At 48.8% G+C, this 16,898-nt stretch overlaps 1 protein-coding gene across 4 annotated transcripts; it reads right to left on the reverse strand.

Annotated features, from left to right (window-relative positions):
* Window positions 1-8,707: 8,707 nt before the first annotated feature.
* On the reverse strand, window positions 8,708-16,596 carry LOC128826738 (DNA ligase 1-like). 4 transcript variants are annotated; one of them, XM_054010196.1, is made up of 3 exons: window positions 14,979-15,286; window positions 13,725-14,141; window positions 8,708-10,877 (listed from the first exon to the last, which is right to left on the reverse strand). In XM_054010196.1, the coding sequence occupies exons 2-3, from the start codon at window positions 14,032-14,034 to the stop codon at window positions 10,798-10,800; spliced, it is 390 nt and encodes a 129-aa protein (XP_053866171.1). In that variant the 5' UTR covers window positions 14,035-14,141; window positions 14,979-15,286; the 3' UTR covers window positions 8,708-10,797. The 4 variants fall into 4 exon arrangements, 3 of the variants coding, with proteins under 3 accessions (XP_053866171.1, XP_053866170.1, XP_053866169.1); XR_008442882.1 differs by lacking the exons at window positions 13,725-14,141; window positions 14,979-15,286 and adding an exon at window positions 16,145-16,596; XM_054010195.1 differs by lacking the exon at window positions 14,979-15,286 and adding an exon at window positions 16,145-16,578 and having other exon boundaries at window positions 8,708-14,141.
* Between the last annotated feature and the right edge of the window lie 302 nt (window positions 16,597-16,898).

The raw sequence follows: 16,898 nt of genomic DNA on the forward strand, positions 1-16,898 counted from the left end.
TGGCCATCACATACCAGCCCCCAGCTAAAACCTCTCCAGCGCATTATCCACGATCTACAACCTATCCTGGAAAATGATCCCTCACTCTCACAGACCCTGGGAGGCAGGCCAGTCCTCGCTTACAGACAACCCCCCAACCTGAAGCAAATACTCACCAGCAACTACACACCACACCACAGAAACACCAACCCAGGAACCAATCCCTGTAGCAAACCTCGTTGCCTACTCTGTCTCCATATCTACTCTGGCGACACCATCAGAGGACCCAACCACATCAGCCACACCATCAAGGGCTCATTCACCTGCACATCTACTAATGTTATATATGCCATCATGTGCCAGCAATGCCCCTCTGCCATGTATATTGGCCAAACCGGACAGGCCCTCTGCAAAAGAATAAATGGACACAGATCGGACATCAGGAATGGTAACATACACAAGCCAATAAGTGAACACTTCAATCTCCCTGGTCATTCTATTACAGATTTAAAAGTCACTATTATTGAACAAAAAAACTTCAGAAACAGACTTCAAAGAGAAACAGCAGAACTAAAATCCATTTGCAAATTTAACACCATTAATCTGGGAGTGGCTGGCTCATTACAGAAGCAGCTTTTCCTCTCCTGGAATTGACACCTCCTCATCTATTATTGGGAGTGGACTACATCCACCCTGATTGAATTGGCCCTGTCAATACTGGTTCTCCACTTGTGAAGTAACTCCCTGCTCTCCATGTGTCAGTATATAATGCCTGCATCTGTAACTTTCACTCTATGCATCTGAAGAAGTGAGGTTTTTACCCACGAAAGCTTATGCCCAAATAAATGTTAGTCTTTAAGGTGCCACCAGACTCCTTGTAGTTTTTATGTATGTGTTTCAAATTAGGAAGAGCACTTATAGCCTGTAATACAGGGGGAGGGTAGGGGAGAATGGAGAAATCTAATTGGAAAGTTAATGTGTAGAACTGGTTGAAAAAAATTGATTAAACTATTTTCTGTTGAAAAATGCCAGTCAGTCTAAACTGAAATGTTTCTAGGAAACATATTGGTTTGACAAACTTTTTTTGTCATATGTGACTCAAAGATCCCATTCTGTAACCATTCCTGCTGCTTTTTGAAAATTGCCTCCTGAGGTCACATTTAATTCAGGTATCATTTTATGTGTCTGTTTTATAAAGAGGAACTGCACATCTTGAATTACATTCATATCATCTATCTTTGAATGCCCTCCCAAGCTTTTCTTCTGCACAGACATGAGCTAGGTCTCCATAATTCTCTCTATGAGCAGTGTTCTCTGGTGAGATGATAATGCCTATAGTAACTCTCTCCTTATTGTGTTTATAGGGGAGGGGAAATTGCTGGGAAAAGGTGCCTCTGATTAAAGAGTAGACACTCTTAGCCCAGAGAGCGCAGACCACAGCCTTGAGGAAAAGGGGGCAGGGAAGGACACAGTGTCTGGGAGGGGGAAATACAGGGTAACAACCCCAAAAAGGGAGCTGGAGTTTGTGCATGTGTACAGTTCTGGGTTTCAGACACCACTCCCCAAAGGACCAGCCAATCTGCACTGCCATTGGTGAGCAAATGTAGCCTGAATCAAAAAGTAAAAAGAAGTTTCCTAGGAGAGGCAGTTTGAGCAAAAGACACATCCCAGGAGAAATGAGAGAATATTCATGCACATATATTGGTCAGCATGAAATTTCTTTATTTGTCAAAGACTTAAAACAAAATATGCACTCAAAGTATTAAAGTGTTTGATTTACAGATCCTCAAGCTATTCCAGTTTATACCATCTCTGTATCTAGCTCCACCAGTTCTGATTACAAGAGATCTACATCTTTTGCAGGAGATCAGCTGAGGGTACGCTTGTGTCTGGATGTGTTTTATGTTGGCTGAGCTGGCCACTGCACTTTCTTTTGCTGTTTTGTTGGGGATTGTGTTTCTACTCATCTAAAGCTGACTCAGACATCTTTTAGGTCTTTAAAGTCTTAAGACAATTAATAACGTATGGGCGGCCAGGGCCAGCTCCAGCATTTCTGCCGCCCCAAGCAAAAAAAAAAAAGCCGCGATCGCAATTGCGATCGGCGGCGGCAATTGGAAAAAAAAAGAGCTGTGATCGGCGGCGGCGGCAGTTCAGCAGCAGGTCCTTCGCTCCTAGAGGGAGTGAGGGACCTGCCGCCCCCGAATTGCCACAGGTGCCGCCCCTCTCCCTTGGCCGCCCCAAGCACCTGCTTGTTAAGCTGGTGCCTGGAGCTAGCCCTGTGGGCAGCACAGGAAACTGCAGTGGAAAATGCCTAAACTAGGCTGAGGATATTCAGAGGCGGGTAAGGGAATTAAGCATAAGGATGTTCCCATGGCTGAGGTGCTAATTCTGGATTTGGTAGACCCAGATTCAACTACTTGTTCTGCCAAAGACTTCCTGAGTTACCTTCAGAACTTGCTTTATCTCATTGTGCCTCAGTTCCCCAATTATGAAATGGGGTCGGTAGTAATTCCCGACCTCACAGGGGTGTAGTGAGGCTAAATACATTAAAGGTTGTGAGGTATGCAGTTGTCATGATACTGACGAGCAGGTGAATGCCATGGATAGGTGAATGCCCAGCTCTCACTTAATTTCAGATGGATCAGTACATATAACTTTCAAAAATTCATTTGAAAAGACCAGATTAGATGATTCAAACAGCAGCTCCATGCTGGTCTCAATGCATTGGGTTTTACCTAGGGTTTAAACACAAAGCAGACCTGGACATGGGCAGAATTTGGCTTATTAGTTAATGTAAATAATTTATTTTTAAAAGATCACCTCCTGTTTAATTTGCTGGTCATTCTGCAGTCCAATAGTTATCCAACACTGAGTAATGTAGGTTTAACAGCAGCGGGCAATGGTTCCAAACTATCACTTTGATCAGGGGCTGATTGTCTAAACAGAAGCATAGTAGAGTCCCACATTTCTTCTTCCCAAAAAGGGCCTGGGCACCCATGGGAAACGCTTAGTAACTAATAAACCATTTGGACCGTTTTTCATGACTGTATGCAGGGAGAGCCACAAATTCTTGTTCCAACAATGTGTAAATACAGCCAAAGGCAACTTTCAACCAAGGTTGTAGATCAATAGGGCAGTCATAGTCCCGGTGCAGAGGCAATGAGTCCACATTTATTTCAAAGGTATCCATGTAATCCAAGTGTTTATCAAGAATGCCGGGTGTCCGAGCCAAGAATGGTGGAGTAGGTCCAGGGGCGGCGGGTGGTTAAAGAAACCCCTACATTTTCTGTCATTTCCATTGCACAACTTCAGAAGGGGCATCACCGGGCCAGGCTCATGTAGTGAGGCCATGGTTCACACCTGGTGTGATGTGTCCCCTGTTGCATATGGGCCACTTACATGCGGAGAGCCTGCTTTTCTGCAAAAAGTTGCACCACCTTATGTCACATGCTGCATCTCATAATTAGGTCTAGTGGTTGGAGCGTAGGTCGCAGCAAGGTGCAGGATTGTGCCTAGACTAAGAGTGGTGCTAGAATCAAGGTCCAGGAACACAGCAGGATCAAAACTGAGATCAGAGTCCATCGACAAAGCAGAACCAGAACCAGAGCCAGAGCCAGAGCCAGAGTCCAAGTCCAGGCCAGAGGTCGAAGCCGGATGGTGAGAGACCAAAGATCAGCCAAGTCGATGTCAAGCCAGAGTCCAGATACAGGCTGAAGGTCAAAGCTGGGTTGTCAAAATCTGAGGGCTTGGGGAAGATCAGGAGGAGGAGGCAATGCTGGAGCGGGTTGGTGGAGGGCCTGGAGCGAGGCTACAGGAGGGCAAGGAGAATTCTGAGCCAGTGTTGGTAGCCAACATCTAGAGCTCAGGGTCTTGCCAAAGTCACAGCCAGAGACCGGAGCCAAGGGTCAAGCCAGAGTCAATAGCGAAGAACTGGAGCGCAGGGCAGGGCAGGGTGGTGCATGCAGGTGGGAACCAGGATGACTTATAGGTACTCCTAGGAACTGCCCACCTGGAGCCCTAGAGACCCCTTATTTGGGGACTCCCTTCCTAGGAATAAAAGGACAGCAGGATGACAAAGATGTCTCTGACCCTGGGGTCCAAGCCAAGGGGAGCTCCCATCCAGGCTATGTGCCAGGACCCCACCACCCTCCCTGTTCATTTCACACTCAGAGACCCCCTAGCAGGAGGGGAGAATAAAGGGCAGAAAGTGAAGGTGCCCCTGGGGGAAAGGCACTAGCCTGGGACCCAGTCCAGTTCCCAGATCTACACCCAGGATTGTGTGACCCAGACCACAGCCCTTCCTCTGTGTCTCAGTCCCCACCTGACAGATGGGGAGGATCCTTCCCTGCCCCAGGGTGCTACTGGGGAAGTTTCATTCCTGGCTGGGAAAGGTTCAGATACCAGGTGCATGGATTGGGCCCCAGATGGGGGATGGTCAGACATTCACTGCATCAGGGGTGACATGGTCCATGGGTAGGTCTGAGCAGTGATGACGGGGAGGGGCTCCACATCAGGCCACCACTCCCAGACTGCAATGGTTACTGAGGATAAACCCTGGTTTTGTGGATGCTTGCATTTATGGGCCAGCCCCATGGACCTGACAGCCTGATGCTTCCGAAACTGGCCTCTGGACATGGGGGCAGAGACAGTATCTGGCCTGGCCCTAGCTCCAGGGTTTGAGGTGGGGCAGGGTGGTGAGAGCGAGGTGCTCGGCCTGGGTTTCTCTGAGTGCTGTGGGCTCTATGTCCACTCCTCCAAGTCCTTCTCCCCCAGGCACAGTGAGAAAGAGCGGTACCTGCGGCAGGGAGTGGGAGCTTCTGGTCTGCGAAGGGGGGTCCTTCAAAGGTGTCCCACAGAGCACAGTCCCTGCAATGCTTTGGGCACCTGGCGCAAGCACCTGATGTAGAAGAGGTGGGCCACGACCTTAGCTGTAACATCCTCCTGCTGCAAGGAAACAAGGATCAGTCAGAGACTCGGACACCCATGGTAACGAAGGGCATTAACGGCACTAGGAGCCAGCAAAATTTCCACCCAATCCCTCCCTACATCTGAGGGGCGGATTCCCCCACCCAACCCCCGAGATGAAATCTTGTCTCCTCTCTAGTGACTTCCAACCCCACTCCCACCATTGTGGAATGAACTCCTGCCCCCATTCCTCTCAGTCCCCCTGTGAGAGCTGTTCCACCTCCAAATCCAGCTGGGGATTCAGCTCAGCTCCCCAGCCACCCTCTCCCCCTCCAGCTGAGGGGCTGGGAGCTTTGGGCACTAGTGCAGTGGGGTGAGAGGAAGTGGATTCCCCAAGGGATCCCCCCGTGCGTTCTTAAGGTGACGCCATGGACAGTAGCACTGGTGAATGGGGCACTTGAGCAGCCTCTGCTGACTGAATCCTCTAGTTCTCCTAGAGCAGGTGGTGGCTGAGATAACATGATACTAGGAACCGCCCTGAGGCCCCGAGGGGTATGAAAGGCTCACAGAGGTTGTTAGGGGAGTTTGCAGCCCCTAGCGTGAGCAATGGCAGTGTTTCATGTTGATGTGATGCCTGTTAGGAAATAGCCTTGCTGGAGAGCTGGGTCTGCACTACTTTGAGCTGCTCAGGGGACAAACTGGTACCTACCAATGGCACTTGCCTAGGTTCATCCTCTCCTTGCTCCCTGGTCAGTGAATGGGGATGGGATGGGAGTGACTTTCAATGGCCTGGAGGTGAAAGGCCCTGAGGGTCCCTCCCCAATTGACCCTTCTTTGGTTACCTCATCCCTTATCAGCTGGCCGGCTTCCCCCAGGATGGAATATGTCAGCACCAGCCCAGCCTGGCTGACATGGAGCTGGAGTCATGTATGCCCAGCAGTGCCTCCTGGAGGAAGGTTCTTCTTTGGCCTTCCATGAAGATCTCTCCAAAGACCTAAAACCAACAGCACCAGAGCCCTTGGCAATTGCCCAGAACCAGGCTCCAAATCCCTCTAGTGGCTCACAAGGAGGATAAGAGTCCTGCTGCAGCCAACCTTTGGGGTCCCATGGACCAAAGAACCCCCTTCAGTAAGAGGTTGCAGGCACTGAGGCCTCGAATAGCTCTTTCTGGAGCAGGATTCACCGCAGGTGCCATGACATCCAGGGAATATGTCTGTGTGCATGAGCTTGGTGCACTCTGGTACGCAGCTCACAAAGACAACAAAGGACCCTACACCCCCAGTAGTGATCTCTCCTGCAGCTCACCCACTAGAGGTCAGGGGCCTTTTAGATCTGCTTCCATTCCCACACCTCACCCCACTGACATTCCCACAAGCCTCACATGCGGTGCAGTAATTCAGCCCAGGGTAATAGCTCAGTGTCCCTAACCCAACGCCCAGTGCAGGGGCAGGTTCTGCTTCCTGATTCACAATGGTGCTGGACAAACCCCACACCCTGCCTGTGCTTCCAAAGGGTGCAAGGAATCCAATGAGGATCTGGACCGGCAATAGCTGGTGTGAGCTTCCCCCTGTGAAGTTCCCCCTGCCCCACATCCCTGTCCTGCCTGGCTGTTGTCAAGGGAGCTCTGTGAGGTCACAGTCGCCTCACCACCTTTGCCCAATAGGTCTTTGTGAAGTCACTGTCACACTCACCTTTCCCTTGCAGGCCTGATGTCTGCCCCTGGCCAGCCCGACTGGATGTTTGAGCTGCACCCTGGATCGCCCCACTTGCTCATTATTGATTCTGAGGAGCAAGCAGGCTGCCCAGTAATACAGCAGAGTCTGTTCCTCACCCCACACTGAGTTTTTCATAGAGGCATCGGTTGTGAAACAATTTGATCTCCTAATCCAGCCTCTATTTCACGGGCTATGAAATTTCACACACTTACCACCATATTAAGCCCAATAGCTTGTAATTCACTAAAAGGCACCTTCCAGAATGACAACAACTTGTGATCTGAGGACACCAGGAAACAGAGAATTCTCCTCTTCCTTGGGTAATTTGTTCCAGTCGTTAGTCTCCCTCACTGTCAAAAATTTGTGCCTTACCTCTTATTTGAATTTCTCTGGTTTCAGCTGACAGCCGTTGGTTCTTGTTGGGTCTTTCTTGGCTAGATTGAAGAGCACTTTGGTATTCATTTTTTTCTCTTCATGAAGGGACTTCTACACCCTAACCAAGTCACCTCTCGATCTTCTTCTATAGCTAGGGCCCTACCAATGACACAGCAATGAACAACGTGTCACAGATCATAAATTAGCCTTGCCCTGTGAAATCTGATCTCCCTGTCCTGCTGGGAGCCCCCCAGCCAGGAGCCCCCCAGTAGGGGCCTCCTAGCTGTTAGTCTGCTGGGCTGGGAACAGGACTTCCTCTGCACTACTGCTGTCCTTGGGGATATCAGATGCACCTCCAGAGGCAGTGCAGAAGCGAATCACAGAATCATAGAACACAGGGTTGGAAGGGAGTCATCTAGTCCAACCCCCTGCTCAAAGCAGGACCAATTCCCAACTAAATCATCCCAGACAAGGCTTTGTCAAGCCTGAACTTAAAAACCTCTAAGGAAGGAGATTCCACCACCTCCCTAGGTAACCCGTTCCAGTGCTTCACCAACCTCCTAGTGAAAACATTTTTCCTAATATCCATCCTAAACCTCCCCCACTGCAACTTGAGACCATTACTACTTGTTCTGTCATCTGCTACCACTGAGAACAGTCTAGATCCATTCTCTTTGGAACCCCCTTTCAGGTAGTCGAAAGCAGCTATCAAATCCCACCTCATTCTTCTCTTCTGGAGACTAAACAAACCCAGTTCCCTCAGCCTCTCCTCATAAGTCATGTGCTCCAGACCCCTAATCATTTTTGTTGCCTTCTGCTGGAGTCTTTCCAATTTTTCCACATCCTTCTTGTAGTGTGGGGCCCAAAACTGGACACAGTACTCCAGATGAGGCCTCACCAATGTCGAATAGAGGGGGATGATCACGTTCCTCAATCTGCTGGAAATGCCCCTACTTATACAGCCCAAAATGCCATTAGCCTTCTTGGCAACAAGGGCACACTGTTGACTTATATCCAGCTTCTTGTCCACGGTAACCCCTAGGTCCTTTTCTGCGGAACTGCTGCCTAGCCATTAGGTCCCTACTCTGTAGCAGTGCATGGGATTCTTCTGTCCTAAGTGCAGGACTCTGCACTTGTCCTTGTTGAACCTCATCAGGTTTCTTTTGGCCCAATCCTCTAATTTGTCTAGGTCCCTCTGTATCCTATCCTTACCCTCCAGCATATCTACCACTCCTCCTAGTTTAGTGTCATCTGCAAACTTGCTGAGAGTGCAGTCCACACCATCCTCCAGATCATTAATGAAGATATTGAACAAAACCAGGCCCAGGACCGAACCTTGGGGCACTCTGCTTGATACCGGCTGCCAACTAGACATGGAGCCATTGATCACTACCCGTTGAGCCCGACGAGCTAGCCAGCTTTCTATCCACCTTATAGTCCATTCATCCAGCCCATACTTCTTTAACTTGCCGGCAAGAATACTGTGGGAGACCGGAATGCACTGCAGCAACCTGGAATTAGGCTCAGGGCTTTATCACTATTTATTCTAAGCTTGTGGTTTTAATTGACTTGTTATAAATAGCATGGCTTCTAACTGTTTTAATTATGGAAAGTTGCTAGAGTGCTAATATGAGGCTTAAATCTATCACTCTGTTGCCAGCCTAAAAGGGCCCGAGGAGGCAAACAGCGAGGTTCCTTGCCCGGTGTGCTTTGCACCAATGAAGACACCAAGGTGGAGAAACAAAGCAAATTTATTCGAGATCTCAGAATAGGCACTAGGAGACCAACATATCTCAAATCAAGTGCAGCGCATACAAACACGTTTTCCCTTTTATATTCCCAGCAGTTTCTGTGCAAGCCTTTGTCTATTTCACCCTTACCCCTCCCTTCCAGACAACAGTTACAGCAGGTACACAGTGTGCATGTTAGAAACTTTCCCATTCACATGCTTATCTTTCGACCTTCGCAGGCCTGTGCACATGCAGTCTTGCCCTCCCTCTTCCTTCCCCCGCTCTTATCACTACAGCGTTTGTGAGTGAGCGAAACAGCAGCTATCTGCTAGAAAAGCTGACCATTATATATTTTGCTTTTTAGGCTGTCAGCACTTTAGGCTGGTTAATGTTCACAAGATGGAGTCACTGTGGCTCATTTAGACCCAGAGCAGAAGAGCTTCATCGGCACTTCTGGCCTTCCACTCTCCCGAGTTACCTGGTAGCTATGCCTAGTGACACCAACAATCCTTCCTTTGAGAACACTCAACAAACCTTTGACAGAGTTTTCTCATACTCTAAAGACAAAATGCGATTAAGCTCCATGCAATCAGGATTATCAATGAGAGGGTATAAGGGAACTTCTGGGGTATGGGAGGTACAAATCTTACATATGAGCACTTTACAGCAAGCGAGCAAAAGGAAAAGGACAAAATATATCACAACACCTGTGAGCAAGATGCGAACAATGCCTCCCCCTAGTCCTCCTAGACCAGGTAACCAACCCCAAAGGGAATCAAAAATAGTGGGTTCCCCTTCCTGGGCCTTCCACTGGTTCAAGGCCTGTTCGGCTGACAAGATATGCTTGTTAATATCCTGTGAAAACTCCGGGACATAGGTACAACATTCTTCTCCAATAAGGGCACATACCCCACCCTGTGAAGCTAACACATAATCTAGGGCCTGGCGGTTTTGCAAAGCCAGCAGTCGAAGCTGGTACAGTTCAGCACTTATGCATTTCTCTATGGCCAGGGTATCATTGGCAAACTGAGTGAGAAATTTAGACAGTCTTCTGTAGAGTTGGGTTAGCCGTCCCACCCCATAGGAAGGGAGGGATATCATCCCAAACCTGTCTCCTTCAGCAATGGGTTCAATGGTAGCTCTCAGGGACCGATAGTACCTAGGGCGACCTGAGGGAACCTTGGTGAGAACACGGAGGGGGGGAGCGAGATAGCCTTTGTAACAGCTACCATGCCAACCATGAGGGAGCTATTTATCGGCACTATTACCACAAACCCAGAATGCTTCACCATAACTAGCCTTTCCATTGTTACTTTGTAGGTCCCGTAGGATGGCTTGTGGGGAAAGGGCAAAGAATGCAGAGCCGATTTGCCAACCGCTGGCATTTAGTAAAGGAACAGTGAGACTTATACCAGGACCAATATAAAATCTACACTTACTAATGCCTGCAAACCAGGTATGATTACTTGTACTGGCTTGCTGATAACATATGAGACCAGTGGGTGGAGAGTGTAGACGAATAGGCTGGGGCTTAAGAGTGCTACTATAGTGGGAATTCCAAGAGCCATTGTGTAGGCCATATCTGCAGGGATGGCTCCCCATCCTGCATGCGATGTGGATGAAACATTAGGTAACAGAAGGAGTGCTTCTGTGACAAAAAGGAATGTTGTGAGAGACCCTAAACCTGAATCCACATTGTGATTACAACAACCCAAATGCCCAGTTGATAAGAAATATTGATATCAAACAAATAAAAAAATAAAGGGACCAGGACCATAGGTTAGGTTGGCCTACTGTGAATAGATAAAACCAATGCCCAGGGTTCTCGTGGGGAGTGTGCTGTGGCTGTTCAGAAAGATCACCAGGCATTTCCAGTGACCCTTACAGTCTTTTGAATAACAGCTTAAGTCCCAAATCGTCATTAGCAGTCTTCTCAGCAGGCTGGACAGTCCACTGTTCAGGAGCGGGTACTGCTTTCAGTCGAGAGTGATGAATCCATTTCTTGTGTCCTTTGACCTTTGCCGCTATTTGGGAAACAAGCAGGATGATATGGGGTCCTTTCCACTTCTCTTGGAGAGGCTCATGCTTCCAGGTCAGCTTGAGAATTGAGTCACCAGGCTGCAGGGAGTGGACCGGGGTATCCAGCAGAAGAGGCTGTGAATCTTTGGTATATCTGTGAAGAGAAGAAAGAACAGCAGACAGAGAGCACATGTACTGAGACAAGAAACCATACCCCATCTCCCACTCCCCTGCCAGAACTGGCGTACCATTCAGAGGCCATGCCCTTCCAAACATAATCTCGAAGGGACTAAGCTCTAACCTACCCTTGGGGAGAGCACGAATGTGGAGTAACACAAGGGGCAAAGCATCAGGCCACCTAAGAGAGGCCTCCTGACAGACCTTTGAGAGGTGTCGCTTGAGTGTCTGATTTGTGCGTTCTACTACTCCACTGGCTTGTGGTCGCCATGGTGTGTGGAGCTTGCAGGGGATTTGCAGAGCACTTGATATCTTTTGAACAACTTGAGAGGTGAAGTGTGTTCCATTATCAGATTCCATCCACTGGGGGAGGCCGAAGCGAGGAATGATCTCCTTAACCAACTTAAGAGCCACTGTCTTGGCAGTGTTGTTACGACATGGGAAGGCTTCAGGCCATCCACTGAATTGATTCACCAAGACGAGGAGGTACCTGTACCCTTGGGTCCTGGGAAACTCAGTAAAGTCTATTTGCCACACCAATCCTGGGCCTGGGGTACGTTCCAGAGTGGCTGGTAACACTGCTACTCCTGGTCGAGGGTTGTTCTTTTGGCAGATTAAACATTCAGCCTGTACCTGTGAGGCTAGGGGTTTAAGTCCAGAGGTTAGAAAATATTTATTCATAAGCTGGGTAAGAGCCTCTCTGCCTGCGTGTGTGGTCTGATGCAGTTTCTGCAACACTGGTCGAATCAGAACCTTGGGCAGGAGGATTTTTCCCTCTGTGGAATAAAGCCATCCCTCCTTTTCCTGGAGACCGAGCCTGTCAGCCAGGTTTCTGTCATCATGGGAATACTGAGGGGCTGCAAGCTCACCTACTGATGGGATAAGGGCATGCATTTGGGCATTCTCTTCTGTTGGTGATTTCAGGGTAGCAGCACGCTTGGTTTCCCTGTCTGCTCTGGCATTCCCCTTGGTTACATCTTGATCTTCCTTTTGATGGGCTTTGCAATGTACCACTGCTACTGCTAAGGGGAGTTGTACCACTTCTAACAGCCGGAGAATTTGAAACCCATGCTTAACCGGAGAACCTTGGGCTGTTAGCATTCCCCTTTGCTTCCACAGACCAGCGTGAGCATGCAATACCCCAAAAGCATACTTTGAGTCAGTAAAGATATTAACCCGTTTGTCTTTTGCCAGCTCGAGTGCACGAGTCAGGGCCACTAGTTCAGCAAGTTGGGCAGATGTCCCAGCAGGTAAACTTTCAGCTTCCATGGTATCATGAAGTGTCACAATAGCATAACCTGCCCTCCTTTTCCCATTTACAACAGTACTACTGCCATCTGTATACCATTCCAAGTCAGCATTTGGGAGTGGTTGATCTTTTAAATCTGGGCGGCTAGAGTAGTGGGCATCTATGATTTCCAGACAGTCATGTTCCTGCTTTTCTGTCTCTGGTAGCAGGGTAGCTGGATTAAGGGAGGGACAGGTTTGCAGGGTTAACTTCAGGGTTCTCTAACAGTTTCGCTGGGTACCGAGCAACCCGAGCCTGTGTGAGCCAGAGACTACCCTTAGTATACAGCAGGGCTTGAACCATATGGGGAATATACACTTGCACAGTTCCTCCCAGTGTCAGTTTTTCAGCTTCCCCAAGTACTAGGGCAGTGGCTGCTACCGCCCTCAAACATGCTGGCCAACCCTTTGAAACTTGATCCAGTTGCTTAGAGAAGTATGCCACGGGACGTTTCCAGACACCTAGTAACTGAAATGCCCTGTCCGCTTCTGGGGACCAGTGAAAGGGGTCATGATCCGCTCCCTTAACACATTCATACAGAGGTTTAGCCCACAGTCCAAACTCTGGGATCCATATTCTGCAAAAACCTGCCATGCCCAAAAATGCTCTAAGACGTTTACGGTAACTAGGGATAGGAACTTGGCAGATAGCCTCTCAAATGACAGAAAGGAGGCTTTCTCCCTGTCTGATGTGAAATCCCAGATACTGAACTTCAGGGAGTGCAATTTGAACTTTGCTTCGAGCTACCCTGTATCCTCGGAGTCCAATAAAGTTCAGGAGACTCACAGTAGCTTTAAGACAAGGGATTAGACCCACAGCAGCAATTAGCAAATCATCTACATATTGCAGAAGGAGGGCTTTGTCCTCATTGTCCCACTCCTCCAAATCTCTGGTCAGAGCCTGTCCGAACAGAGTGGGGGAATTTTTAAATCCCTGGGCCAATACTGTCCAGCAAAGCTGCTTTTAAACCCTTCTGTTGTCCTCATTATGCCTGGTAGTATTTTGCAGATCTCATAGTTGCTTGGGCACATTCAGGCCCCCCTTTCTCTTGGTTGTCAGCCAAGTCTTGGCTGTGAACAATGTCCTTGGATAGGGCCAGCATGAATGAGCTTGCTAGCTATATTTTCCCAGTTAACTCATTCTGTGCTTTTTCCTTCTCCATTTCTCGGCTTCTTCTAACTTACAAAGGAACCTTCCACTTTTCACTCAGACACCTTTTCTCCAACAATGAACACATACACATTGCCATTATACATCCTTTCAGTAACATAACTTCTATACAGAACTGTCAGGTGGGTGTTAGCCCCATTCTGAGTCTGGCCTTGTTTTTAAAAAGTTCATAACTGTTCATGTGTTCCTTAAGCATTTCAGCCGCCACCTCTGCTAAGGGTCCACTGAGCTGCGGTCTCAGCTCTACCATGTACTGGTCTGCAGCGATGTTGTATCCAAGGCAGGACCTTTCAAAATTTTCTAAGAAGGCCTCAGTATCATCGCCTGCCTTGTAGGTGGGGAATTTTCTGGGATGGAAAGTGGTACCTGGAGAGGGGTTGTTAGGATTGGCTGTTGTATCCGGCTTAGCCTTTGCTACTTCCAGTTCATGCTTCCTTTCTTTTTCTCTCTCCTCCATCTCTTTTTCTTTCAGCTCCATATCTTTTTCTTTCAGCTCCATCTCTCTCTTGTGGGCCTCCTCTTTGGCTTTCTCTTCTCTTTCTTTTAGCTCCATCTCTCTCTTGTGGGCCCCCTCTTTGGCTTTCTCTTTTCTGTCTCTCAGCTCTATCTCTTTTTCTTTCAGCTCCAGAGCTCTCTTGTGGGCCTCCTCTTTGGCTTTTTCTTCTTTTGTAGTCATTTTCCTGTTTTCTTGTGCTGGGTCACTCCCTCTGCAGTTGACTGAAACTGGGAAGCTCTCAGCTCTGGCTGCTGCTGAGTTAACAGAGACTTTCTAACTAGCTACTCCTGAGGATGTAAAAAGAAAAAAAAAACAATTCAGCTTGTAAATTCCTTTTACCAGTCGTTTGTTTGCTCATTTGAACACTTCTCTTAACAAAGGACCTTGTTAAAAAAAAACTTAACACCTCTGCCTTCAGGGAAGGAGAGATAAGATATGCATCTACCTTCAACTCTGCTTTCCAAGCAGCTAGAAGGAAAAAAAAATCTTACTGGCTTTTGGGTTTAAAATGATCCCACCTCTGCCACCATGTCAGGGCTGTATCCCCACTTTGAACTTTAGGGTACAAATGTAGGGGCTTGCATGAAAACTTCTAAGCTTAACTACCAGCTTAGCTCTGGTCCGCTGCCACCATCCCAATGGATTCCGTCCCTGGGAAGCCTTGAGAGACCTTCACCAATTCCCTGGTGAATACAGATCCAAACCCCTTGGATCTTAAAACAAGGAGAAATTAACCATTCCCCTCCTTGCTCCCACCAACTCCGGGTGAATACAGTTCCAACCCCCCTGGGATCTAAAACAAGGAGAAATTAACCATTCCCCCTCCTTCCTCCCACCAACTCCCGGTGAATACAGATCCAACCCCCTTGGATCTAAAACAAGGAAAAATCAATCAGGTTCTTAAAAAGAAGGTTTTTAATTAAAGAAAAAGGTAAAAATCATCTCTGTAAAATCAGTATGGAAAATAACTTTACAGGGTAATCAAACTTAAAGAGCTCAGAGAACTCCCCTCTAGTCTTAGGTTCAAAGTACAGCAAACAAAGATAAACATTCTAGTAAAAGGTACATTTACAAGTTGAGAAAACAAAGTAAAACTAAGACGCCTTGCCTGGCTTTTTACTTACAAGTTTGAAATATGAGAGACTTGTTTAGAAAGATGGGGAGAACCTGGATTGATGTCTGGTCTCTCTCAGTCCCAAGAGCGAACGCACTCCCAAACAAAAAACACAAACAAAAGCCTTTCCCTCCCCCCAAGATTTGAAAGTATCTTGTACCCTTATTGGTCCTTTAGGTCAGATGCCAGCCAGGTTACCTGAGCTTCTTAACCCTTTACAGGGAAAAGGATTTTGGAGTCTCTGGCCAGGAGGGATTTTATAGTACTGTACACAGGACAGCTGTTACCCTTCCCTTTATAGTTATGACAAGAGCTTTGAAGCAACAAACCAGGACGAGCACACTCACTTCTGAGGATTCCACTCTGTACAACCTCTGGAGTCCAATAGCTTTCCTTTTAAACCTTAAATGCCTTCTCTGTGCTTCCTCCTTAGCCTTAGCTATAACCTGATTCCGCTCCACCTCAGACAACAAGGTTCTCATAAGTATATTGCAATCATCCCAGTCAGGCTTATGGCTAGCCAGACACCCTTCAAAGATTGAAATAAACCTGCTTGGATTCGTTGAGAACTCCCCTGCCTCTGCCTTAAAAGCAGCTAGATGTACAGGGTTAAAAGGCACATGAGAATACACAGACACAATCTGGGCTGCACGATCCTGTGTTCCTGGATGGGCTACCACATTCTCAGTAATCAACAGATACAATCCCACCAAAGGGGTACTCTCTGGAGCCTGTGGGGGTGGAGGAGCCGAAGGGGACACCGATTCTGCCATTACAACTGTGGGAGGGTTCTGGGGTTTAGCAGCCGTTACTACCGAGTCTGTCGGAGTCAAATGGCACTTGTGCAAAATATCAGTCCTATTTCTTAACACCATAAACGTATACGCATGGAGATGTTCATTCCATTTACCTGTTCTTTGACAAAACAAAAGTAACTGAATGATCGTGTTGTAATTAAGTGATCCTTCCGGTGGCCACCTTTCTTGGCACTCTAGCTGATACGGAGGCCAATCAACTGTACAGAACCTTTTCAATTTACTTTTAATCAACTGGTCAGATCCAAACACTTTCCAGTTCCCCAGAATGCATTCTAAGGGTGTAAACTGTACCCTGCCAACTGTACTCTGTTCCTGCCCCATACTCTAGGGAGACTCTGGGCACTGGACTTGTTCCTACCTTATCCAAGGGTCTGGTTCTGCACCGTAGCCCACAGCTGCTTCTCCACTGTCCGAGTGCGTGCACCGTTGTGCCCTCTGGGGTCGAGCAAATCACGTCTCCGCCGAGGCCCCCAATGAAGTCATCGGTGAGCGCTCTGGGTGTCGGGCGGTGTCGTAATCCGTCGGCCGCCAGAAGGGATCCGGACAAGGCTAAATTTCAGCCTCGAGCCCACCCAGGACGCCATAGGGTTACCATACGTCCGGTTTTTCCTGGACATGTCCGGCTTTTCGGCAATCAAACCCCCGTCCGGGGGGAATTGCCAAAAAGCCGAACATGTCCGGGAAAATGCCGGCCGGGCACTTCCCCTCCCGCGGCTGCTCTGCTCCTCCCCTGACTCTTCGGCTCTGTTTAAGAGCCGAGCGCTACGGACTTTGGGCAGCCCCCATGCCTCTGGACTCTGCGCCACTGGAGCCCGGGAGGGGAAGTGCCCGGCCGGGGGCGCAGGGTCCGGAGGCATAGGGGCTGCCCAAAACCCAAGCGCTACCGGCTTCACGGTTTGCCGGGGAGCCTCCATACCCTGCGACCCCGGCTGGGCGCTTCCCCTCCTGGGCTCCAGCTGTGCTGGGGAAGCGCCGGCCGGGGGCGCAGGGTCTGGGGGCTGCCCGGCAAACCGTGAAGCCGGTAGCGCTCAGGCAGCCCTTTTCGCCTGGCTGGGAGTGGGAGGGAGGAGGGGCGGAGTTGGGGCGGGGCTGGGGCGGGCCTGGGGTGGAAA

Source organism: Malaclemys terrapin, chromosome 20 (assembly GCF_027887155.1).
Source record: "Malaclemys terrapin pileata isolate rMalTer1 chromosome 20, rMalTer1.hap1, whole genome shotgun sequence".
Classification (NCBI taxonomy): Eukaryota; Metazoa; Chordata; order Testudines; family Emydidae; genus Malaclemys; species Malaclemys terrapin.

Coding starts and splice junctions, on each gene's coding strand:
- LOC128826738 (XM_054010195.1), bottom strand. CDS start 12,169: ATGGAAGCTGAAAGTTTACCTGCTGGGACATCTGCCCAACTTGCTGAA.